The sequence below is a fragment of the Scyliorhinus canicula genome, chromosome 18 (assembly GCF_902713615.1).
Source record: "Scyliorhinus canicula chromosome 18, sScyCan1.1, whole genome shotgun sequence".
Classification (NCBI taxonomy): domain Eukaryota; kingdom Metazoa; phylum Chordata; class Chondrichthyes; order Carcharhiniformes; family Scyliorhinidae; genus Scyliorhinus; species Scyliorhinus canicula.
The window spans coordinates 117,963,050-117,987,564 of record NC_052163.1 but is presented as its reverse complement, the minus strand read 5'-3'; the positions used below and the strand labels follow the sequence as shown (position 1 = coordinate 117,987,564).

Below are 24,515 nucleotides of genomic sequence, written 5' to 3'. Positions count from 1 at the left end.
GAAGTGACGTTTCGAATAGCCGTGCACCGGAAGCCAGCGCCGCAAAGATGGCGACCTCCAGGTTGGAGAAGAATTTCTTGCGGCTGTTGGTGAGATGCGAGACGATGGCAGCGGAAAAGAGGGAGGCGAAGGACTGGCGGCTGGACAAGGTACCCGGGCGGTAACTGCACTGGTACCGGAGGGTCGCCGGGCTGGAGATTGAGGTTAAATCTCGGGCCTGAGGCAGGGGCCACGTCACAGGAGCGGCTACTGCTGAACATTTCGTGCAGCTTCTCCTCAGCAACACCCGGGACGACGGTGGGAACGTTTCCCGCAGTTGGCATTTCCTGCCTCTAGGCGCCTATTGTTTTGTCTCCGTATTCCTCCATGTCTGAATTCAGTTTTGCTATGTCAACTGTCACGGTGTAATTGCAGGCCCTGGGCCACTAGTCGGCTCTGTCTGTGGAGTGGGTATCTGAAACCCCCATGTCCTCAATTGACTTGTGGCCTGTTGCCAAGTGCAAGTCGAGGGAGGACATTGTATGTCTGTCTTTCATCCATTCGTGGATCTGGGCATCATTGACAAGTCCAGTGTTTCTTGCTCACATTTTAATTGCTGAGGAGAAGGTGTTGGGGCCTCCTTGAACTCTTGGATTGGATTTGATTTATTGTCATGTGTACCGAGGTGAAAATCGCTTATTGTCACAAGTAGGCTTCAAATGAAGTTACTGTGGAAAGCCCTTAGTCGCCACATTCCGGCACCTGTTCGTGGAGGCTGGTACGGGAATTGAACCGTGCTGTTGGCCTGCAATTTAGCCCTGTGCTAAACCAGGCCCTGTACAGTGAAAAGTATTGTTCTGTGTTCAGCCCAGACATCATTCCATACATGAAAAAAAGCATAGGACATACATGAACACCAAATGTAAATACATAGGCACAGGCATTGGGTGAGCATACAGAGTGTAGTACTACCCAGTAGAGAAGATGTGTGAAACCTCCTGTAATTCAACTGACTTGGGTACACCCATGGTGAGGGAAGTAGTTCTAGGACTTTGACCCAGTGGCAGTGAGGGGATGGTGATATAATTCCAAGTCAGATGGTGTGTGGCTCAGAGGGGAACTCAAGAGGTGGTGTTCCCATACATCCACTGCCCTTGTACTCCTGGATAACAGAGATCATGGGGTTGGCAGATGCTGCCAAATGACAACTTGGTGAGTTGCTGTAGTGCATCTTGTTGATGGTAGACATTGCTGCCATGGTGCACCAGTGTTACCTGAGGTTGTGATCAAATGTGCTGCTTTGTTCATGATAGTGTTGGAGATGCACTCATACAGGCAAGTGGAGACTAGTCCATCCCACTCCTGACTTGTACCTTGCAGATGGTGGACAGGTTTTGCGGAGTCAGAAATTAGTCACTCACCGGACAATCCCAACCTCTGATTTCAAAGCATTTACAGTGCAGAAGGAGGCCAATCGGCCCATCGAGTCTGCACCGGACCTTGAAAGAGCGCCCTACTTAAGCCCCACGCCTCCACTCTATCCCCTTTATCCCAGTAACCCCACCTAACCTTTCCTGGACACTCAGGGCAATTTAGAATAGCCAATCCACCTAACCTACACATCTTTGGATTGTGGGAGGAAACCGAAGCACCCGGAGGAAACCCACATAGACACGGGGAGAACATGCAGACTCCGCACAGACAGTGACCCAAGCCGGGAATCGAACCTGGGACCCTGGAGCCGTGAAGCAACTGTGCTAACCACTGTGCAAACCTCAATTTGCTCTTGTAGCCACAGTATTTATATGGCTAGTCCATTTCTTGTCAACAACGATCCCCAAGATTTTGATAATGGGGTATTCAGTGATGGTAATGCTGTCAAATGCCAAGGAGAGATGGCTAGATTCTCTCTTGTTAGAGATGGTCATTGCCTACCACTTGTGTGGAACAGATGTTATTTGCCACTTATCAGCCCAGACCTGAATATTGCCTAATTCATGCTACATGTGGAACTGCATCAGCATCTGAGAAGTAAAAATGGAGCAGAAGACTGTAAGCATCCCAATATCTGACCTCAAGATAGAAGATGAGCAGTTGAAGATGTTTGGGCCTAGGACACCACCTTGGGGAACTCCTGCAGCGATGTTCCTGGACTGAGATGATTGACCAACAACAAGAACCATCTTCTTTTGTGCTCGGTTTTGTTGTGGGACAGAGAGTGATTTGTAGTTAGAGCTGTAAAGTTGCCTTAGCAAGCTCTTCGATCTCACAGTTCAGAAGGAGGCCTTTGGCAATTGTGACAGTTTTGACCAAAACGTAAATGCAGCCCAGCCTCGAGCTGTTGATCTGGCACGAAGTATATCTCCCAAGTGTTTTGAAATGCAATGAGGCTTTCTGCCTCTACCTCCCTTTAAGGCAGAGAGTTCCAGACAATACCACAATCCTCCTTTAATCCACCAATTACTTTAACCCTCTGTCCGCTGTTCATTGCCCTCACTGCTATGGGAAACATTGATTTCCAGAAAATTGGGCTGGACCTATTGAAATATTTGGTGCTATAAGATTTAGCGGGAAGGTGGCATTAGGATATTGAGTTGGATGATCAGCCATGATCATCATAGGTTGGAGAGGGGAGGATCTCGGAAGTGTACCAGGTGATGCAGGAGGTAGACGAGGCCTCGGTGGAGGAGCTGAAAGGTAAATGGGAGGAGGAGCTGGGGGCGGAGATTGAGGAGGGGACATGGGCGGATGCCCTGGAAAGGGTGAACTCCTCCTCTTCATGTGCGAGGCTTAGCCTCATACAGTTTAAGGTGCTGCATAGGGCTCATATGACCGGGACAAGGATGAGTCGGTTTTTTGGGAGTGAGGACAGGTGTGTTAGGTTCTCTGGTGGCCCAGCAAACCATGTCCATATGTTCTAGGCATGCCCAGCGCTGGGGGAGTTTTGGAAGGGTGAAGCAAGGACGGTACCGAGGGTGGTAGGATCCAGGGTCAATCCAGGCTGGGGACTCGCAATATTTGGGGTTGCAGTGGAGCCGGGAGTGCAGGAGGCGAAAGAGGCCGGTGTTCTGGCCTTTGCGTCCCTAGTAGCTGGCGGAGGATTCTTCTTCAGTGGAAGGATGCAAGGCCCCCAAGCGTGGTGGCCTGGGTCAACGATATGGCGGGGTTTATTAAATTGGAGAAGGTGAAATTTGCCCTAAGGGCGTCAGTGCAGGGGTTTTTCAGGAGATGGCAACCATTCCTAGATCTGGCAGAATGGTAAAATCGAAAGGTCAGCAGCAGCAGCAACCCTTGGGGGGGGGGGGGGTTCTCTTTGTTTTTGTTTTGGGTTGAATTTTCACTAACAACAGACATTTATTTATTGTTTCTCTTTTGTATATATGGGGGGGTTTGTTCTTTTTGTTCTTTGAATTTTCTGTTACTGTTTTCTTTTTTGTGAAAATGTGAAAATTTGAATAAAAATTTTTTTAAAAAAAAAGCCATGATCATCATAAATGACGGAGCTGGCTCAAACGTCCTCCCCCGCTCCTATTTTCTATGTTTCTATTACATTCCTTTAATCTCAGTGGGGTATCTTGATCGTTCGAGGATTTTTCATATTCATTTTGCGAATGCTTGCTGAGCATAGTTTTACATGACTATGGGCAGTCTTGGGTAGTTTGAAGGAGAGACTGTTCAGCGAGTGTTTGAGAACTGCCTGGACTCCAGTTTCTGAAAATGTTCAGTGATATCAGTGGCCCATGTTGGTTTTCATTGCTTTGGATCATCCCAGCCAATCCCCTAATTGAAGAACTGGCTGTAAAAATTCTGAGTTTTTGCTATAACCCAAAGATCCTTAATTTCTCCCCTTGGGAGTAGGAACATGATATGTGGGACAGTAGCAAATGAGGCACTATTTCACATCCAGATTGTAGCTTGGGTAGATCTTAAATAAAATGAGGGAAACGTGGTGTGATTAAGTAAAGAAAAGAAGAAAGTAACTTGTTATTAATGGAAAATATAGGGCAGTATGGTGGCACAGTGGTCTGCGCTGCTCACGGCACTGAGGGCCCAGGCTCGATCCTGGTGTCTGTCCTTGTGGAGGTTGCACAGTCTCCCCATGTCTGCGTGGGTCTCACCCCCACAAACAAAAAGTTGTGCAGGGGAGGTGGTTGGCCACGCTAAATTGCCCCTTAATTGGAAAACAAAAGGAATTGGATACTCTGAATTTATTTTTAAAAATGAATGGAAAATATGATTCGACATGCACTCTGTGGGACACTAGAATTGAGCTTAAGTGTTTTTACAAAATGGAATGACATTCCCCAACCTTCAGTGGCTCCCTATATGATCCTCGGGTGGGGGTATCTCCCAGATGATTTGTAGTTCACCTTGGTTGATCTGCTCACGAGAGACCGTGTTCTAAATGGCAGCCTTGGTTGATGGATAGAATCATGCCCCCTGAATCAGGAGGTTCAAGCCCCATTCTAGGCACTTGGAGCATAATCTAGGCAGGCACTTCAGGGCAGCATTGAAAGAGCATTGGACTGTTGTGGCCGTCATTTGGAAAAAGGGAGCCCTGCGTGCCTTTCGGGTGGGTGTGAAAGATCCCACGGCAAGCTTTGGAGAAGAGCAGGGCTTTTTTGTGCTTGGTGACATGGCTAACATTTCACCCATATAATAGATCGCCTGGCTGTTCATTGTTTGTGGGATCTTTGTGCAGATTATAGCTGTGTTTCCTTCTTGGCAACAGTGCCTGGAATGGAGAAGTAATTTATTGGTTGTGAAAGACTTTGGCATCACCCTGAAGATGTGATCATGGTGCTGGATAAACCAAGTCACCACTGACATCCTTGCTGCGTGAGATCAGTTACCCTGGAACCAGGGGCTTTATTCATTCAGTGCCAGAATTTTTTTGTTGCCACCCCATTTTGTTATTGTTCCAGTTTTCGTGAGAATCTGTGTCCAGGTGGGGGTGGTGGCATTGTGGTGACATCATTGGACTAAAGCCCGGGCTAATTACTTGTCGAAGGGGACGTGATGTCGTGGTGGTATTGTCACCGGATTGGAAGGCAGAGACCCGGGTTCAAATCCCACCACAGCAGCTGGTGGAATTTAAATTCAAATTTTAAAATAAAATCTGGAATGTAAAGCTCCTGTAATGGTGTCCATGACAACGAGCGCGGATTGTCGTAAAAACCCATCTGATTCACTCCTATCCTTCAGAGAAGGAAATCTGCTGCCCTTATCTGGTGTGGTCTACATGTGACTCCAGACCAGACATAGTAATGTGGTTGACTCGTAAGTGTCCCTCTGAAATCCCCGAGCCATTCATTTGAAGGGCAATGGGGGATGGATAATAAACAATAGCCTCCTCAGTGGACCCCCCCCCCCCCCCCCCCCAAACATCCTGCCAATAAATACAAGAGACCTTAAAAATAGAAGCAAAACCTTGAATTAAGTCAGGTTTAAAATGTTACTTGCTGCTAATAGTTGTTCTTTGTGATTTTCTCCAGTATGTAGGAGCTCTTCAGGAAATGTTGGTTGAATTGAAGAAACACGTCAGGTAAAGTCCTTTAACGATTGGCTTCAGCTGCAACCTTTGTCAGTGTAAAGACTTCCATCCCTTGCAGAGATGTGACGTAAACAGTAAATGTGCAAAACCAGGTTTTAAACAGAAATCTTAAAAAGTGGGAGCACTCTTGCTCTGCGTCAGAAGGTTATGGATACAAACCCCTGCTCCAGACACGCTTACAGCAGCAAGATCCCCACTGCTTACAGCTGATATTACTGTGATTTATCTTCTACATGCAGTGGAAGGTTAAACCAAAATGGTGGTGGCAGGAACCTTGACTTAGCACGTGGCGTTCCTACCTTCTGTTGCATCCAAAATCACATTGAGCTTTAACCTGATTAGAACTGAAATCACCAGGGCCTTTTGAACAGGTAATCACTTTGGTGAACTGTCTGAAATAGTTGTTGTGTTTAATGTGTGATAAACTGCAGCCTTGTGATCGACTCCTGTGGTGATGATAAGCATTTAGAAACAGAGGACTTGGGAGCAGAGGATCCAGCCCTTTGAGACCGTTGCACCATTTAGTGGGATCGTGCATGATCTGGTTGTGGTCTCAATTCAATATTCTTGTCTCTCCCACCCCACCCTTTCCCATAACCCTTGACTCCCTTTTCTACAGGGACAGAGGACTTGGGAGCAGGCGCAGACCATTTAGCATTCGAGCCAGTTCAAATCCCACAAATCAAGGCTATATGCAGGTCAATGTGCAAACTCTGTATCCGGCAGCCTATATTAATACAAGACAGCACGATAGCATAGTGGTTAGCACAATTGCTTCACAGCTCCAGGGTCCCAGGTTCGATTCCCGGCTTGGGTCGCTGTCTGTGCGGAGTCTGCACGTTCTTCCCGTGTGTGCGTGGGTTTCCTCCGGATGCTCCGGTTTCCTCCCACAGTCTAAAGATGTGCAGGTTAGGTGGATTGACCATGCTAAATTGCCCTTAGTGTCCACAATTGCCCTTGGTGTTGGGTGGGGTTACTGGGTTATGGGGATAGGGTGGAGGTGTGGGCTTGGGTAGGGTGGTCTTTCCACGAGCTGGAGCAGACTTGATGGGCCGAACGGCCTCCTTCTGCATTGTAAATTCTATGATTCTATAATTGAAGACTAAGTCTGACATTAGGTTAAAGCTGTAGTCTCATACCCTGAATACGGAGCATACGTCAGACAATCAGAGCTCCACAACTGATTACAGGCAGCTGCTGGTGCTGAGTGCGGAGGGTAGAAGGGGCAGAGACTATACTTTTTTTTAAATTTAGCGTACCCGATTCATTTTTTCCAATTAAGGGGAAATTTAGCGTGACCAATCCACCTTCCCTGCACATCTTTGGGTTGTGGGGGTGAAACCCACGCAGACACGGGGAGAATGTGCAAACTCCACACAGACAGTGACCCAGAGCCGGGATCGAACCTGGGACCTCAGCGCCGTGAGGCAGCAGGGCTAGCCCACTGTGCCACCGTGCTGCCCTGTCTATACTGAGGGGGTGCCACACTGACAGCGGTACTGTCTGTCCTGTGGGAAGTTGAACATTGGCCCTGTCTGCCAATTCAGGTGGGCGGTAAAGGTATTCAAAAAGAGCACGGTCTGTCCAATTAATATGGTAACCAATAAACGGGTTAAGGGCTGGTGAATCTTTGGCATTCTCTACCCCAGAGGGCTGTGGAAGCAAGATAGAGATCAATAAATTAAAGACATCAAGGGATAGTTGGGAAAATGGCATTGAGGTAGATTCTCAGCCATGATCCAGTCGAATGGTGGAGCAGGCTTGTTGTGGGGCAGAATTTTTCTTTCCTATTGTGTTGTTGCTTGTGGGATGTTGCCTGTACAGAAATAATGACTGCGTTTGCCTGATTCATCCACAACACTCACAAGGGATTCCTTGCATGTAAAGTGCTTTTGACAGGTTTCTGAGAGATATAATGAGGCGCAAAACACTTTGTGCGATCGTGTGTTCATGCGATGTGTCTTTCAATGTCAAGGTCTTTTTTGTTATTTGATAAGACGGCTCCCCTTTGCTTTCTTAGCTTGGGCAGAAGTGAAAGGATGCCGTTATCGGGTCGACCTGATACTCGGGTCAGGAATTCTGTGCGTGGGTTTCCTCCGGGTGCTCCGGTTTCCTCCCACAGTCCAAAGATGTGCGGGTTAGGTGGATTGGCCATGCTAAATTGCCCGTAGTGTCCTAAAAGTAAGGTTAAGGGGGGGTTGTTGGGTTACGGGTATAGGGTGGATACGTGGGTTTGAGTAGGGTGATCATTGCTCGGCACAACATCGAGGGCCGAAGGGCCTGTTCTGTGCTGTACTGTTCTTACAACACCAGGTTAAAGTCCAACATGTTTGTTTCAAACACTAGCTTTCGGAGCACTGCTCCTTCCTCAGGTGAATGAAGAGGTCTGTTCCAGAAACATATATACAGACAAATTCAAAGATGCCAGACAATGCTTAGAATGCGAGCATTTGCAGGTAATTAAATCTTTACAGATCCAGAGATAGGGGGTGATCCCAGGTTGAAGAGGTGTGAATTGTCTCAAGCCAAGACAGTTGGTAGGATTTCGCAAGCCCAGGCCGGATGGTGGGGGATGAATGTCAAGGTGTGAAACCTGCTGACTTAATTTTTGATAGGTTTGGGCATCTTTCCCCACGACAAGCAGATTAAGCGGCCTGCCTCCAGGCAAAGTTCATATCCCTCTATTAAGAGCTTTCTACTTCACCTTAAATTGAAGGAAACATTTCAAACATAACGACCATTGAAAGTCCCAGTTTCATAACAGAATATTTTACTTTGTTAAAGGTGCTATATAAATGCATGTTATTGAACTCTGAAGCTAATGATGTTTCTTTTATCTGCAGCAAACCCGCCCCTGAGATTCTAAATGAATATACCCGTAAAGTGGAATTTTTGAAAGGACTTTTGGAGGCTGAGAAACTGGTAGGAGCAACCTGGTTTTCTTTTTTTTTTAATATAAATTTAGAGCACCCAATTCAGTTTTTCCAATTAACGGGCAATTTAGCGTGGCCAATCCACCTACCCTGCACATCTTTGGGCTGTGGGGGTGAAACCCACGCAGACACGGGGAGAATGTGCAAACTCCACACGGACAGTGACCCAGAGCCGGGATCGAACCTGGGACCTCAGCGCAGTGAGACAGCAGTGCTAACCCACTGTGCCACCGTGCTGCCCCTGATTTTCATTTCTAATTCAAATGAAACCATTGCCGATTGTTGTAAAAACCCATCTGGTTCACTAATGTCCTTCAGGGAAGGAAATCTGCCGTCCTTACCCGGTCTGGCCTACACATAATTCCAGACCCACACGGCGATGCGGTTGACTCTTAACTGCCCCCCACTGAAATGGCCAAGCAAGCCACTCAGTTCAGGGGCAATTAGGGATGGGCATCAAACGCTGGCCCAGCCCAGCGACACCCACATCCCAAGAACAATTTTTTTTTAAATTCTAATGCTTGGTACTTTCTATCCTGGGGTGGACTAAGTAGATGTCTCCTATCATCCTGTACATGCAAAGGAAGAGGAGTCTTGGCGTAACAGGTTGTGAGAGAGCAATACAGAATATTTTAGATTTGATGTGATGGAGCGAGCTTCTTCCAGTGAGACTGTATCAGCGGTCCTGGTTTCACATCCTGCAACTGAGGACCTCTCATTGATCTTCCAGGATGAGGTGACACTGGGAGTATTTATGGGGTGTACAAATTCATGGGTGAATACCTCCAAGAACCTCTGCATGGCAAACTGCTCCAAGTGGTTTATAAACTTTTTTACAAAGTTAATGAGTTGTTAAACTCCATCTGTCCTCTTAGAAGAATGTAAAGGATCCTGTGGTACTTTTTTTTTTGAAGGAGGATAGGGGAGTTTGTGATGGTTTCCTGACTAATAGTTATCCCTCCGTGAACCGGGTACCGTATACTTTGCAATTCCTCACTCCCATTCCTGTTTAAAGCATGGTGGAATCCGTTGACTAACTTTATTCCTTTTTTTTTGGTTTCCAGCCTAACCCTACCGAGAAGGCTCTGGCCAATCAGTTTTTGGCTCCTGGGAGGACCTCGACAACAGGAAAGGAGAGGATATCTGCCACCCAGACAGTCCACCTCCAAGCAAAAGCCCGATGCACGGGGGAAATGAGGAGTGAACTCCTCAACCTGGTGAGCATGTGGTCCAGTTTTCCACTACGTTTACAGTTGGCAACTGGGGGCAGCACGGTAGCACAGTGGTTAGCACTGTTGCTTCACAGCTCCAGGGTCCCGGCTTGGGTCACTGTCTGTGTGGAGTCTGCACATTATCTCCGGGTGTGCGTGGGTTTCTTCCGGGTGCTCCGGTTTCCTCCTACAGTCCAAAGATGTGCAGTTTAGGTGGATTGGCCACTCTAATTGCCCTTAGTGTCCAAAAAGGTTAGGTGGGGTTACTGAGTTATGGGGATAGGGTGGAGGTGTGGGTTTAAGTAGGGTGCTCTTTCCAAGGGTCGGTTCAGATTTGATGGGTCGAATGGCCTCCTTCTGCATTCGACAACACTGGTGGGGATGCATTTCTAGAGGTTGCAACACATAAGTCCCTGCCTTCAATTGTCCCATCCCAGTAAAATAAACTTTTTAAAACTAAAACAAAAAAAAGTGTAGCTGGTTCACAAAGTATTTGAAGAAAATATAAGAAGCACACATTTTGATGAGCTCCATGAGTTTTCTCCCAATGTCACTTGTAGCAGTGTCCAGGGGATTAATGTTTAATCCCTGGAGAGACCAGGTCAATCCTGAAGGGTTGGTAACCCCGTTTATGCCGGGTCGCATGAGCGTGAAATCCAGCTAACAATTCTCTTATTTTTATTTGTGAATTGTTGCTTGTCCTGACCCAGGTTATAGGAGCGACATACAGGCCTGTAGCACTGGGTTCAACAGGTCTGAGTAAATGGAGTCATGAGACAGATCATGATCCAATTGAATAGTAGCATCGGCACAAGGGACTGAGCAGCTCACCTTTGTTCCCCAGGACAGTCTGTTGCAGACACATAGCGTCCGTCGCAATATGGTCAGTTGCAGGGTAAATCTTACTTTACCCCCTGCCAATCTCGGGCCTCTGGCAACACGTGCAGGACTTTTAAGTTTATTGCTGAAAAAGAAACTTGCCGTCAAAGCTTTGGGTCTTGCAGGACAAATGCAAGAATGCCAAGTTTCAAAGGGAACAACAATTTATACTGTGTGAGAAAAGGGGATACATTAAGAGCCTGTTAGTTAAGTACGGTCAGTCGTCTGACTATTGCAAACAGTGACATAGACAGAGTACTGACCGTACTCAACCAACCTGCGCTAGCAAAACACAAAACATCATGTCTAATGTCAGAGCTGACTTGCCAACCAATCCGTACCCCTTTTCTCATGCTGTATTCAGTAATATTCAGGTCTATACTCCCAAGTGGTTACTTTTCTGTTTCTGACACCAGTGTCATAGAATCCCTACAGTGCAGAAGGGAGCGATTCGGCCCATTGAGTCTACGCCGATCCTCTGAAAGTGCAATCCTCTCAAGCCTACTTCCTGTAACCTAACCTGCACATCCCTGGACACTAAGGGGCAATTTACCATGGCCAAAGCACCTAACCTGCACATCTTTGGACTGTGGGAGGAAACTGGAGCACCTGGAGGAAACCCACTCAGACACTGGGAGAACGTGCAGACTCCGCACAGACAGTCACCCGAGGCCATAATTGAACCCGGGTGCCTGGCGTTGTGAGGCAGCAATTCTTACCACTGTGCTGCCCTAATGTCCTGGGCCCCATTTGAGTTACGTTGATAACGTGGTGGTGATTGAAGCTGTTGCTAAGTTGGCTTCACCCTGCTTGTCCTCAAGCTCCAGTCACTCATTTTGTTTGTTACGATCGACCCACTCTTCAATTGGACTCTGTGTCAGCTGAGGTACATGATTTGTATATAAAAACTATAAGAATCTAAGAAGTCTGAGCAGGAGTATGGTTCTTTTGGCCCTACGGGCGTGCTCCACCCGTCAGTAATATCGTGACTGATCTAACGTGGCTACAACTCCCCACAATTCTTGACTCCATTGTCAATCAAAATCTGTTTTACTCAATCTTGAATATATTCGCTGATCTAGCCTCGATGGACGAGACCATTCCAAACACTAATGACCATCAGAGAGAAGTAATTCTTCCTCACGTCTGTCTTAAATTGGAGACCCCTTATTTGAGTCTGTGCTCCCTGGTCCTGGACTCTCCCACGAGGGGCAACATCCTCTTCAGCATTTACCCTGTCAACTTCCCACCCCCCCTAACCTGTTGGCGCCCCAGCAGCATCCAAAGGTTGCAAGCTGGACATTGAAAGGAAGTTTCCCCTTGTGGGTGAGTCCAGAATTAGGGGACACTGTTTTAAAAGTAGGTGATGCCTTTACAGGACAGAGATGAGCAGAATGTTTTTTTTCTCTGAGGGTTGTACGACTTTGCAACTCTGCCTCAGAAAGCGATGGTAGCGGAGTTACTGAATAGTTTTAAGGCGGAGGTGGACAGAGTTTCGTCAGGCGAGGGAATCGGAGGTTATCGGGGGTAGATGGGGAATGTGAATCTCAACACATATAAATCAGTCTTTTTTTTTAATTTAGAGTATCCAATTCATTTTTCCCAATTCAGGGGCAATTTAGCGTGGCCAATCCACCTACACTGCACATCTTTTGGGTTGTGGGGGTGAAACCCACGCAAACACGGGGAGAATGTGCAAACTCCACGCAGACAGTGACCCAGAGCTGGTATTGAACCTGGGACTTCGGTGCTGTGAGGCAACCGTGCTAACCACTGCGCCACCGTGCTGCCCATAGATCAGTCATGATCTTATCGATTGGCGGAGCATGTCCGAGGGGCCAAATGGCCTACCTCTACTTCTATTCCGTATGCTCGTATCTCCACACGTGGTGAGGTAATGAGCTGAGTCAAGCCCCCTCTGCAGGGAGGAGGAATGAACTGTTTTGCGCAAGGCAAGATCTCTGAACATTTGCAGGAAGGGAGCACCATATTCCGTGTTATTCCCTGTATTGCTTATTAACCGGTTATGCTTCATCTCTCAGTCAGGAACCACGCCAAGTGCAGCCCCAAATCACACCAGGCATAGTGAAAGAGCAGCCAAAGGGATTTAATTTTTGTTTGATATTGGGCTCTGAGCGTGATTGATGTTTCTGTTCTTTGCACAAGCCAGTTGACAGAGTAGTGCCAATTTTATTCCTATTTCTCCTTGTTTTTCAGCCATCCCTGTCTTCTGATGGTGAGTAAATACTAAATCCTAACCCTTGCCTGCTTGTTGATCAGTCTCACCTTTTTAAATCACATTCTGGCCTCAAAGCATTGCCACTACATTGGCAAATGAATGCTGGGTACTTTAGAAGATTGTTTTAAGTTTTGGACTTTAAAAATGTTGCTTTCTTAATCCTGTTTGCCGCAAGGGTGCAGTGGTTAACTTAGTGGGTTAGTAATGGAGGCCTGTGCAAATAATCCTAAAGAGCATGAGTTCAAATTGAACTGCTGTGAATTTTAATTCCCATTGCAAAATTAACGTATAGAAATCTGGAAATAAAAAGCTGGATCAGTGAAAGTGATCATGAAGCTGTCAGTTCACTAACCAGTTCACTAATGACCTTTTTTAGGGAAGGAAATCTGCCGTCCTTAGCTAGTTTGAATTATATGTGACTCCAATCTCATACCAACATGAGTTGGACTCTTATCTGCCCTACGCAGTGACTGAGTGAGCCTTGTTTTAGGGCAGCTGGGGATGAACGGTAAGGTTTTTTTTTTTCATTTCTAGGAGTGGGTGTCACTGACTAGGTCAGTATTTGGTGCCCATCACTAGTTGCCCATCAGAAAGTGGTGGTGAGCTGCCTTCTTGAGCCGCTGCAGTCCCTCTGGTGTAGGTACACCCACAGTGCTGTTAGGGAGGGAATTCCAGGCGTTTGACCCAGCGACAGTGAAGGAACAGTCGATATATTTCCGAGTCAGGATGGTGAGTGGCTGGGAGGGGAACCTCCAGGTGGTGGGGTTCCCAGGTATCTGCTGCCCTTGTCCTTCTAGATGGTAGTGGTCATGACTCTGGAAGGTGCTGCCTAAGGAACCTTGGTGAGTTTCTGCAATGCATTGTAGATGCTACACACGGCTGCCACTGTGTCCTGACTTGTAGATGGTGGACAGGCTTTGTGGAGTCAGGAGGCAAGTTAACCACCACAGGATTCTTCACCTTTGACCTGCCATGGTAGCCACAATATTTATCTGGTTAGTTCAGTTCAGTTTCTGTTCAATGGTAACACCCAGGATGCTGATGGTGGGGGATTCAGCAATGGTAATTCCATTTAATGTCAGGGGGAGATGATTAGATTCTTTCTTGTTGGTGATGGTCATTGCCTCCCACTTGTGTGATGCAAATGTAACATTCCACTTGTCAGCCTACGGTTGATTATTGTCTAGGTCTTGCTGCATTTGGACATGGACTGCTTCAGCATCTGAGGAGTTGCACGCGAATGGTGCTGAACATTGTGCAGTGATCTGCAAACATCCCCACTTCTGACCTTGTGTTGGAAGGAAGCAGCTGAAGATGGCTGGGCCTAGGGCAGCACCATGAGGAACTCCTACAGTGATGCCCTAGTGCTGAGATGATTGACCTCCCACAACCACAACCATCTTCCTTAGCTCTATTACTTGTCTATTACTTGCTGCTTATGTTTGTTTGTTTGTTTGGCACACAAGTATCTTGTAGCTTCAACAAGTTGACACGTAATTTTTCTGTATGCCTGGTGTTGCTCCTGGCATGTTCTCCTGCACTTCTCATTGAACCAGGGTTGATCCTCTGGCTTGGTGGTACAGGTAGAGCGGGGAATATGTTGAGCCATGAGATTACAGATTGTGGTTGAGTACAATTCTGCTGCTGCTGATGGCCCACAGCACTTCATGGATGACCAGTCTTGAATTGCTGGACCTATTTGAAGCCCATTCCATTTAGCACAGTGATAATGCCACACAACACGATGGAGGGTGTCCTCCATGTGAAGAAGGTACTTCGTCTCCACAAGGACAGTGCGGGTGCCAATCCTACCAATACTGTCATGGACAGATGCATCTGCAGCCGGCAGGATGATGCGGATGAGGCCAAGTATGTTTTTCCTGCTTGTTGGTTCCCTTGCCACCTGGCGCAGTCCCAGACTACCTGCTGGGTCTGTCCTGCTAGTGAGACAGGCCATACCCAGGAATGGTGACGGCTGTGTTTGGGACATTAACTATTAGGGGCTGGTTTAGCTCACCAGGCTAAATCGCTGGCTTTTAAAGCAGACCAAGCAGGCCAGCAGCACGGTTCGATTCCCGTACCAGCCTCCCCGGATAGGCGCCGGAATGTGGCGACTAGGGGCTTTTCACAGTAACTTCATTGAAGCTTACTCGTGACAATAAGCGATTTTCATTTCATTTTCATTTCAAGGTCTGGTTCTGTGAGTATGACTATGTCGGGCTGTTGCTTGCCTACTCTGTGCAACAGCTCTCCCAACTTTAGCACAAGCCCCCCCCGAAGTTAGTAAGGAGGACTTTGAAGTGTTGATGGGCCTGGGTTTGAAGTTGTTGTCTCTGGTGCCTGAGTCGATGCAGGGTGGTCCGCCTGGCTTCATTCCTTTGTGTTTTCTTCGTAGCAGTTGAATACAACTGAATGGCTTGCTAGGCCCTTTCAGAGGACAAGAGTCAACCACATTGTTGTCGGTCTGGAGTCACATGTAGGCCAGACCAGGTAAGCTCGGCAGGTTTACTTCCTTAATGGACATTAATGAACCACATGGGTTTTTAGTGACAGTTGACAATGGTTTTATGGTCATCATTAGACTTTTAATTTCTGATGGAGGTGGCACAGTGATTTGCACTGCTGCCTCACAGCGCCAGGGACCTGGGTTTGATTCCAGCCTTGGGAGATGGTCTGTGTGGAGTTTGCACATTCTCTCCGTGTCTGTGTGGGTTTCCTCCCACAGTCCAAAGATGTGCAGGTTAGGTGGATTGGCCATGATCAGTGTGTGGGGTTACGGGAACGGGGTGGGGGAGGTGGGGCGAGGGAGGGAGCTCTTTCGGAGGGTTAGTGCAGATTTGATGGGCTGAATGGGCCCCCTCCTGCACTGTCGGGATTCTATGCTCTATTGAGTTCAAATTTCACATCTGCAATAGTGGGATTCGAACCCGGGTACCAGATCATTACCCTGGATAACATTCCTAGCAAAGTGCCGACAATTGAGTAAAGCCCATTGAAATCATGTCTCCCCTGCCCCATGCTCCCATCTGTGCTCACCCACTGTGGTAATGCATTTATTTTGTAGGGAGGGGGCCAAAACTGAAGGAGAAGGGGGGGTGAAAAGATAGCCACACAAGTGGCTGTTAGGCAAACTCACCACACTGATCTGACGCGGGGAAGTGGTAGTCTCACCCTTAGTGCGATCCCCTTTCTTGTGTCACTAATAAAGATTATTATTATTTATGACCAGTCTAATTAATACATTGGTAACATTCCTTCCCTGGGTCAAAAGGGGAAGGGGCACAAGCTGCTAAACTGAGCTGGAGTTTCTGTGTGCCCTAGCGGGAGAGCTGCATTGTCAAAGGTGCCACCTTCCAGGTCAGACATTGAACAGAGCACTGATTAGGTTGCCAGCAACAACCTCAGGGGTGCTGTCTGACTTAGGAGCAGCTCCCACATTCATCTCAGTAAGCATCAATGAGAAAACAATAGATTAACTGACCACTCATCTCACAAACATGGGTGGGAACTTGCTGATTTCTGTGAATCTAAGATTCACATAATAATAATCTTTATCAGTGTCACAAGTAACTTTACATTAAGACTGCAATGATGTTACTGTGAAAATCCCCTGGTCCCCACATTCCGGCGCCTGTTCGGGTACACTGAAGGAGAATTCAGAATGTCCAATTCACCCAACAGCACGTCTTTCGGGACTTGTGGGAGGAAACTGGAGCACCCGGAGGAAACCCACGCAGACAAGGGGAGAACGTGCAGACTCCACACAGACAGTGACCCGAGCATAGTCCCTAGCTCTGTGAAGCAACAGTGCTAACCAGCATGCTGCCCATAGAAAATGCAGGTACATTATTGGATAGCCGAGGATGGCTTCGATCCATCGGTCTCTGGGTTGTGGGCCCAGCAGGTTTCCACTGCGCCACTCTGCTTTGGGCTCAAATAATTGCAGACTCCCCTCCTAGCCCAGCAATCGGTTCCATCTCTGCTCCAGGATTGATGATAGACAGTACTGTATTGTAGTGTCTTCTGGGGATAGAATGGTAACACAAGACGTTTTCACCCTGTGTCTTGTACTTCAGGCATATATTACTGGCCGTACATTACTACCTGCACAAATTCTAACCACTGCTCCTGTTTATTTGGACAGCAGATGCTGGTCATGGTCTTGCTCTTGCAATTTACATCTTCTCCTGACCAGTCCCTTGTTCTTGTCCCATTATCCATTTTGTCAGCTAATCTCTTCTGCCTTCCTCCCGATCACGGATCCTTTTGTTATTTTCCTCCCCTCCATCCTTTCCATCCCTCTGTACTTGTTTAAAACCCGTTAAGTCTCTAACTTTTGCCAATTCCAGTGAAAAGATCATCGACCTGCAATGTTAACTGTGCATTATTTTCCACAGGTGCTGACTGGCTGGCTGTGTCTTTCCAGAAATCTCTCTTGTTATTTGCTGTTTATCTTGTTCCAATCTTAACTCGCTCGATCAGTTGCTCCTTCATCTCATTGTTTGTATTGAGGGGTCTGGCAATGTGCAGAGTCACTGCTGCATTTTTACTCCCACAACAGAACAATTCAATTCAAGTTTTGAAACACTTTGAGACATTTCTGAGCAAGGTATAATATTGAAATGGAAGTAGTTACCATTGGTAGATATTTTATTATTCCCCCTTTTAAAGGACAGGATGCAGGCTCCCAGTAAAATAACTTGTTCTGTGTAAAGAAATTCTTCAGTAGGAGGCAAGGTGGATTTAAAAGAAATATATCTTTGTCTTACTTGTTTTTTTTAGGTTCTGAAATTACTGAATTGAGAAAACGAAGGTGAGGATTTTTAAAGTTTTAAATATTCTTGACAGTCTGTCACACAGTCAGGATCTTCATTTGTTCCCCTACGCACAATTTTGGGAATGCAGAAAATGTGCTCTCTGGGGCCCTCTCGGTGGATAGCAGCGCACTGTTGTTTGAGGGTACTGCAGTTGATCCTCATCCTTTACTTTCTCTGCTCTCTCTGACGCAATGTCTCCTCCACCTCCCGAAACATGGGCTGCCCCCAGACTGGACCATTCCAATGTTCCCCTGACAGGTCTGCCACTTTGCACACTCCAAAACCCTTCTCCCTGTACCCAATATCGGATCAAGCCCTGTTCACCCATCAGCTCAGCGATTGCTGATCCACACTGCCTTAAATGCAGCAGCAACTTTGTTTTGAAGTTTTCACCCATGTTTCCAAATCCTTCCGTGGTCTCGCCCTCCCTATCCCATACAAACTTCCACAACTCCCCAAGATCTTGGTGTTCCTCCGATTTTCTCTCTCGCTCCTTTTTCTTTTTCTCTTTCTACATTTCCTTGGCCGTTGCTTCTTCGGTTTAACGTGGCTCCGTGTTGCCTTTGGTCTGGATGCTTGGGCACCGTGAGACACTTTCCTAGATTAAAGACCACATAAAGGGAAGTGTTATTGTACCCTCCCCATCCACCATCTTTATCTGAGGAATGCTTGCGATATTGTTGCACCAGTTTGGCGATGGGTTGAGCAAGCAAATGCCTATCCTGTGGAATAGTGTAGATGGGCTTCAGATTGGTTTCACAGGTCAGCGCAACATCGAGGGCCGAAGGGCCTGTACTGCGCTGTAATGCTCTATGTTCTATGTCTGCCAGTAATATGCCCTTCATCGATATTAATGCAGAAAGATTAATGTTTATGGTGCAATCATTTGCAGTTAATCACAAGGGAGAGGTGTGTGTGGCCAATTTACATTAATAAAACAATCTAAAATGCTGCCGTAGGGGACACATTTTACACTCATTAAATCTCTAGTCTGCAGACATTAACCTGTTAACAGCCCCATTAAAATAGCAGGCACAGGAATTTAATGTCAGCATGTGCTTGGATTTCCGGTTGTGGCTGAAGTTAGTGGCATCCTCACCTCTGAGTCGCAAGGTTGTGGGTTCAAGTCCTACGCCCGAGACTTGAGCACAAACTCTACAGTGACATTCCAGTGCAGTGTTGAGTGAGTGCCGCACTGTTGGTGGCGCTGTCCTTGGATGAGGGGTTAAGTCGAAGCCTTCTCTGCCTCCTCAGGCGAATGTAAAAAAAAAAATAATCCCAGGGTTGCAATTTATCTCTGATGTTTATCGCTGAAGCATCATCACTTTTAAAAAGAATAAAACAGATTCGGGTCATTTATCATTATTGTTAGGGCAGCACGGTGGCCAAGTGGTTAGCATAACCGCCTCACGGCGCTGAGGTCCCAGGTTCGATCCCGGCTCTGGGTCACTGTCTGTGTGGAGTTTGCACATTCTCCCCGTGTCTGCGTGGGTTTCGCCCCCACAACCCAAAAATGTGCAGAGTAGGTCGATTGGCCACGCTAAATTGCCCCTTAATTGGAAAAAATAATTGGGTAATCTAAATTTATTAAAAAAATAAAAAAAAATTTATCATTATTGTTTGCAACAATTGGCTCAACAATTGACAACAGTGGCTACCCTTTAAAAATCCTTTGCACGGTCCTGAGGTTGTGAACGGCGCTATATAAATGCAAGGCCGTTTTTTTTCCGTTTGTGTAACACCAATAACAATTATTTAAACTGGATTAGACTGACTACACTTTGATTGCAATGTGCTACGTCATTTACATTTTGAATTTTTGTTCCGATTGTCACTCTTTCTCCCCCCCCCTCCATCTTGTATTTTTTGTAGCGGGCTGGAGGATGAGAAACAATCTGCCACTGACCTGGATGCTGTTCTCCATCGTCACCACAACATGCAGGAGCGGCTTGCCGAGGAGATGCTGAGCCTGGCCCGTAACCTCAAGAACACCACACTGGCGGCGCAGAGCGTTATCAAACAGGACAACCAGGTAGGGGCTACGTGTCGGGGTGAATCGGGGGAGGCAGGCATTGGGGGAGGCCCTGACTGCACCAACACCGCAGCTGAGGATGAGGCACCACAACATCAGATCACCCACTGCCTCTAACCCCATTCTCTGCTGAGATAGCAAATTTCAGCTGGGGTATGTGAGGGGTTAAAATGTACAAGCGCACTGTGGAAAAGGGGCAGTAGGATCCATTGATTAGGGTAGAGGGAAGGGGGAGTGGCGGAGGATACTGTTAACCAATGAAATTCACTCCTGAGCCCATGTTATTTGTGTGCAGACGCTGACCCAGTCGATGAGGATGGCGGATCAGAACTTTGAGAAGCTGAAGGTGGAGTCCGAGCGCCTGGAGCAACACACAAAGAAATCCGTCAACTGGCTTCTCTGGCTGATGCTGGTCGTGGTGTGTTTCACCTTCATCAGCATGATCCTCTTCATTCGCATCTTCCCCAAGCTCAGGTGACCAAAGAACCGCTGACTTCCTCAGCCCCAATACCGAGTCCGGACCGCACCGTATAAACACAGGTCATTTGAGAGGAGTGGAAGGAGGAGGGTTTGAATAGCTCTCCGGTCGCCCTCCCTCTCCTCCAGACTGGATACAAGAAGAACCCACGGTCTCGCGCATCATTGCTGCTGAAGTTAACAGCCTTAAGTGGAGGGGTGGAATGTCGACGGCAAGCATAGCATGATCTGCCCTTGAATCCACTGGACCTCTGTCCCGCACAGCAAGAGAAGGATTTAAGACTAAAAGATTAACCAGTAATTTAAACATACTGACATTTATTTGCAGGATTAAAAAAACTGCTAACTTTTCCCCCTGCCCTAGCACAATATATTTAATGATGGACTTTTATTACAGTTGGCTTCTAAATTTTCACTTACGTTTGCAAAACTTATTAAAACACTTATGAATCAGCAACATATCCGTGTGACGGCTAATCAGATTGACACGAATGGTTCCAAGGCATATTTTGAGATTCAGTAAGAACAACCTGTATTTATATAGCATCTGTAACACAGCAATCCAAACCCTGGTGCTACATGGGAGCATCATCAAAACAGGGTTTGAGACTGAGCTGCGTAAAGAGATATTAAGACAGATGACCGATAGGCAGCACGGTGGCTCAGTGGGTTAGCTCTGCAGCTTCATGGCGCCAAGGTCCCAGGTTCGATCCCGGCTCTGGGTCACTGTCCATGTGGAGTTTGCACATTCTCCCCATGTTTGCGTGAGTCTCACCCCCACAAACCAAAGATGTGCAGCCTAGGTGGATTGTCCATGCTAAATTTCCCCTTCATTGGAAAAAATAATTGGGTACACTAAATTTATAAACAAAAAACACAGGTGACCAAAAAGTAGGTATGTTTTAGAGTGTTGAAGGAGAAAAGGGAGGTAGAAAAGTTCAGGAAGGGAATCACAGAGCTCCAGGGTCGAGCTGGCTAAAGACCATCAAATCAGTGATGCACAAAATGTCAGAACTCGAGGAGCACAGAGTGCTGGGAGGACTACAGGGCTGGAAGAGGTTACAGAAGTAGGGGGGAGTGAAGCCATGGAGGGATTTGAAAACGAAACGGTGAGTATTTAAAAATCTGTTATGATTTACACATGAAGCTTCACTTGTGGTCTATCCACAGTGGGATGAGAGTTAGCAAGCTAGACTCTCCCGGGTGCAGGCTTTGCCATAGTTTTCAGACCTGGACAGTCGCAGGTTCAAGCTCTGTTTGGGGTGGGTTATCGAGTAGAACCAGGAGCTGCTATGACTAGTGCAACGGGGCTGGGGGAAGAGGAAAATCACCTAGGATCCTTGCTCCGGGTCATTACCCAATTGGAAAGTGCAAGAGGACAGGGTGGGGATTGGCTGTGACGGCTTCTGCAGTTGGATGGTGTCGAGGCTGACAGTTGAAGAATTGGAAATCCAGTGCAGGCCTACTAACCGCGAAACTGTACCCCAGCAATCGTCAGGAACCTCTGGGAAAAGGTGAGAAAATTCTCAAATTGAGGGTCCAGCTGCTCTTATGGATCGAAAGCTATGAAACCATGAGAGTTATTTTAACCATTCTCTGAATTTCCCATTTGCCTTGCTTGAAATATTTTGGCTTGTAAATTCCACCCGAGTTTTACTGTGGTGTCATTCTCAATATGTACTTTGCTCTTTAAACATTGACTGCCTAGTTTCTTGTAACCGTTGCTCATCCCACCATTGTACAGTTGCGTTTCTTCTGTGACAAAGCGATGATTGCATATTTACTCTCAGGGATGTACAACTTCTCTTGGTAACTAAAACCAGATAATATGAACTCGGGCAATTAGTGAGCATTGCTTGGGGAAAAGAAAAGCTGTCGAAGCTTTTCATCTTGCTCTCATTAGGACAAATGCAATAATGCCAAATTTCAAAGGGAATTTAAGGAAGCAATATTTTTTTTTTTTAAAGGGGGGAGGCATTGTCAGTGGATTAGTATTCCACAGACCCAGGATAATGATCTGGAGGCAAGGGTTTCAAATGGTGAAATTTGGATTCAATAAAAATCTGGAATTAAAAGTCTGATAACCACAAAACTATTGTCGATTGTCGTTCACTTAATGTCCTTTGGGGAAGGAAACGTGCTGTCCTTGTCTGGCCTACATTTAACTCCAAACTCAAAGCAATATGGTTGACTCTGCGGATGGCATAGTGGTTAGCACTGCTGCCTCACAGTGCCGAGATCCCAGGTTCGATCCCAGCCTCGGGTGACTGTCCGTGTGGAGTTTGCACATTCTCCCCACGTCTGCGTAGATATCACCCCCACAGCGTAAAGATGTGCAGGATAGGTGGATTGGCCACGCTAAATTGCCCCTTAATTGGACAAAAAAAAATTGTGTACTCTAAATTTATTTTTAAAAATGTAAAAAAATATATAGGCTTGACTCTGAACGACAATTAGGGATGGAAATTAAATGCTGGCCCAGCCAGCGACGCTCACATCCTATGAACAAATAAAGAAAACAAATTATACTCACAAGAAAAGGGTGCTGATTTGTGACAAATTGACTCTGATTGCCATGGTGTTGCCATGGCGAATGCACCAGGGGACGATTGTCCCAATCTTTTGTTGTATTCAAGACAGACACACTGACTGAACATGTTCCTTTTGCTTGCAGAGGACAGCAGGCCCCTCCATATGAACATGTGTAGCTTCCTGAGCATACCTGAGCCACTTTGCGAGCTGGACTGAAATCCGTGTAATTAATTAGTGAGCATGCTTTCTCCTGGCAACATTTAACCATTTTCCTTTCGGGTTGCATCAAATGTGTCTCATCCCAGCTGAATGTTGGAAAGTGGGATGAACAGACTTGAGGTACACGTCGATGCTTTTTGGCTGCAGTGCTGTAAATGTCCACCAGATGCCAGCAGTCAGCCTACTGACAGATGCGTCCAGGTCTGAAGGTTAGTTTGCTCCGGTGACGGAGGTTTCTGCACGGAAGGCTTTGTTGTGATTATTTCTTTGTCTGTCACAATGCTTTTTAAAAATAAATTTAGAGTACCCAATTCATTTTTCTTTCCAATTAAGGGGCACTTTAGCGTGGCCAATCCTGCACATCTTTGGGTTGTGGGGGCGAAAGCCACGCAAACACGGGGAGAATGTGCAAACTCCACACAGACAGTGACCTAGAGCCAGGATCGAACCTGGGACCTCGGCATCACGAGGCAACAGTGCTATCCACTGCGCCACCGTGCTGCCACCTCTGTTACAATGCTGAATGCACCCCCCAAAATGTGTTTCTATTTCCAGTGTAATATTAAGTGAACTTCCGCAAGTCATTTTATCCTTTCATTGGAAGAAATAATCTTTATTTCATCTGGGCTTAGCTGATCAAGCCAGCATTTGTCTTCCGCTCCTAACTGCCCTTGACGGTGTGGCTTCCTAGGACACTTCAGAGGGCAGTCAAGAGTCAACCGCATTGCTGTGGGTCTGGAGTCACAATTGTAGGCCAGACCGGGTAAGGATGGCAGATTTCCTACATAGAAGATAGGAGCAGGAGGAGGCCTTTTGGCCCTTTGAGCCTGCTCTGCCATTCATCACGATCATGGCTGATCATCCAACTCAAAAGCCTAATCCTGCTTTCTCCCCATAGCCTTTGATCCCATTCGCCCCAAGTGCAATATCTAGCCGCCTCTTGAATATATTCAATGATTTAGCATCAACTACTTCCTGTAGTAATGAGTTCCACAGGCTCACCACTCTTTGGATGAAGAAATGTCTCCTTATCTCTGTCTGAAATGGTTTACCCTGAATCCTCAGACTGTGATCCCTTGTTCTGGACACACCCATCATTGGTAACATCTTCACTGCATCTACCCTGTCTAGTCCTGTTAAAATGTTATAAGTCTCTATGAGATCCCCCCTCATTCTTCTGAACTCCAGCGAGAACAATCCCAACCTAGTCAATCTCTCCTCCTATGACAGTCCCGCCATCCCTGGAATCAGTCTGGTAAGCCTTTGCTGCACTCCCTCGAGAGCAAGAACATCCTTCCTGAGAGAAGGAGACCAAAACTGCCCTTGATACAGGCGTGGCCTCACCAAGACCCTAACACCAACACATCCCTGCTTCTATACGCGAAGCCTCTCTCAATGAAGGCCAACATACCATTAGCCTTCTTTACCGCCTGCTGCACCTGCATGCTTACCTTCAGCGACTGGTGCACAAGGACACCCAGGTCCCGCTGCACACTCCCCTCTCCCAATTTACAACCATTCAGGTAGTAATCTGCCTTCCTGTTTTTGCTTCCAAAGTGAATAACCTCACACTTATCCAAATTATACTGCATCTATCATTGATTTGCCCACTTGCCCAACCTGTCCAGATCATGCTGTCGGAT

At 46.8% G+C, this 24,515-nt stretch overlaps 1 protein-coding gene across 2 annotated transcripts; it reads left to right on the top strand.

The window, feature by feature from the left end:
- Positions 1–20,580, top strand: use1 (unconventional SNARE in the ER 1 homolog (S. cerevisiae)). 2 transcript variants are annotated; one of them, XM_038777656.1, is made up of 8 exons: positions 1–149; positions 5,475–5,524; positions 8,377–8,455; positions 9,531–9,683; positions 12,774–12,792; positions 17,578–17,608; positions 19,485–19,644; positions 19,940–20,580. In XM_038777656.1, exons 1-8 carry the CDS (start codon positions 48–50, stop codon positions 20,120–20,122), a joined length of 777 nt encoding a protein of 258 aa, XP_038633584.1. In that variant the 5' UTR covers positions 1–47; the 3' UTR covers positions 20,123–20,580. The 2 variants fall into 2 exon arrangements, with proteins under 2 accessions (XP_038633584.1, XP_038633585.1); XM_038777657.1 differs by having other exon boundaries at positions 17–297.
- The last annotated feature ends 3,935 nt before the right edge of the window (positions 20,581–24,515 follow it).

Coding starts and splice junctions, on each gene's coding strand:
- use1 (XM_038777656.1), top strand. CDS start 48: ATGGCGACCTCCAGGTTGGAGAAGAATTTCTTGCGGCTGTTGGTGAGA. Junction 8,456..9,530: donor TTTTGGAGGCTGAGAAACTG/GTAGGAGCAACC, acceptor TTTGGTTTCCAG/CCTAACCCTACCGAGAAGGC. Junction 19,645..19,939: donor TTATCAAACAGGACAACCAG/GTAGGGGCTACG, acceptor ATTTGTGTGCAG/ACGCTGACCCAGTCGATGAG.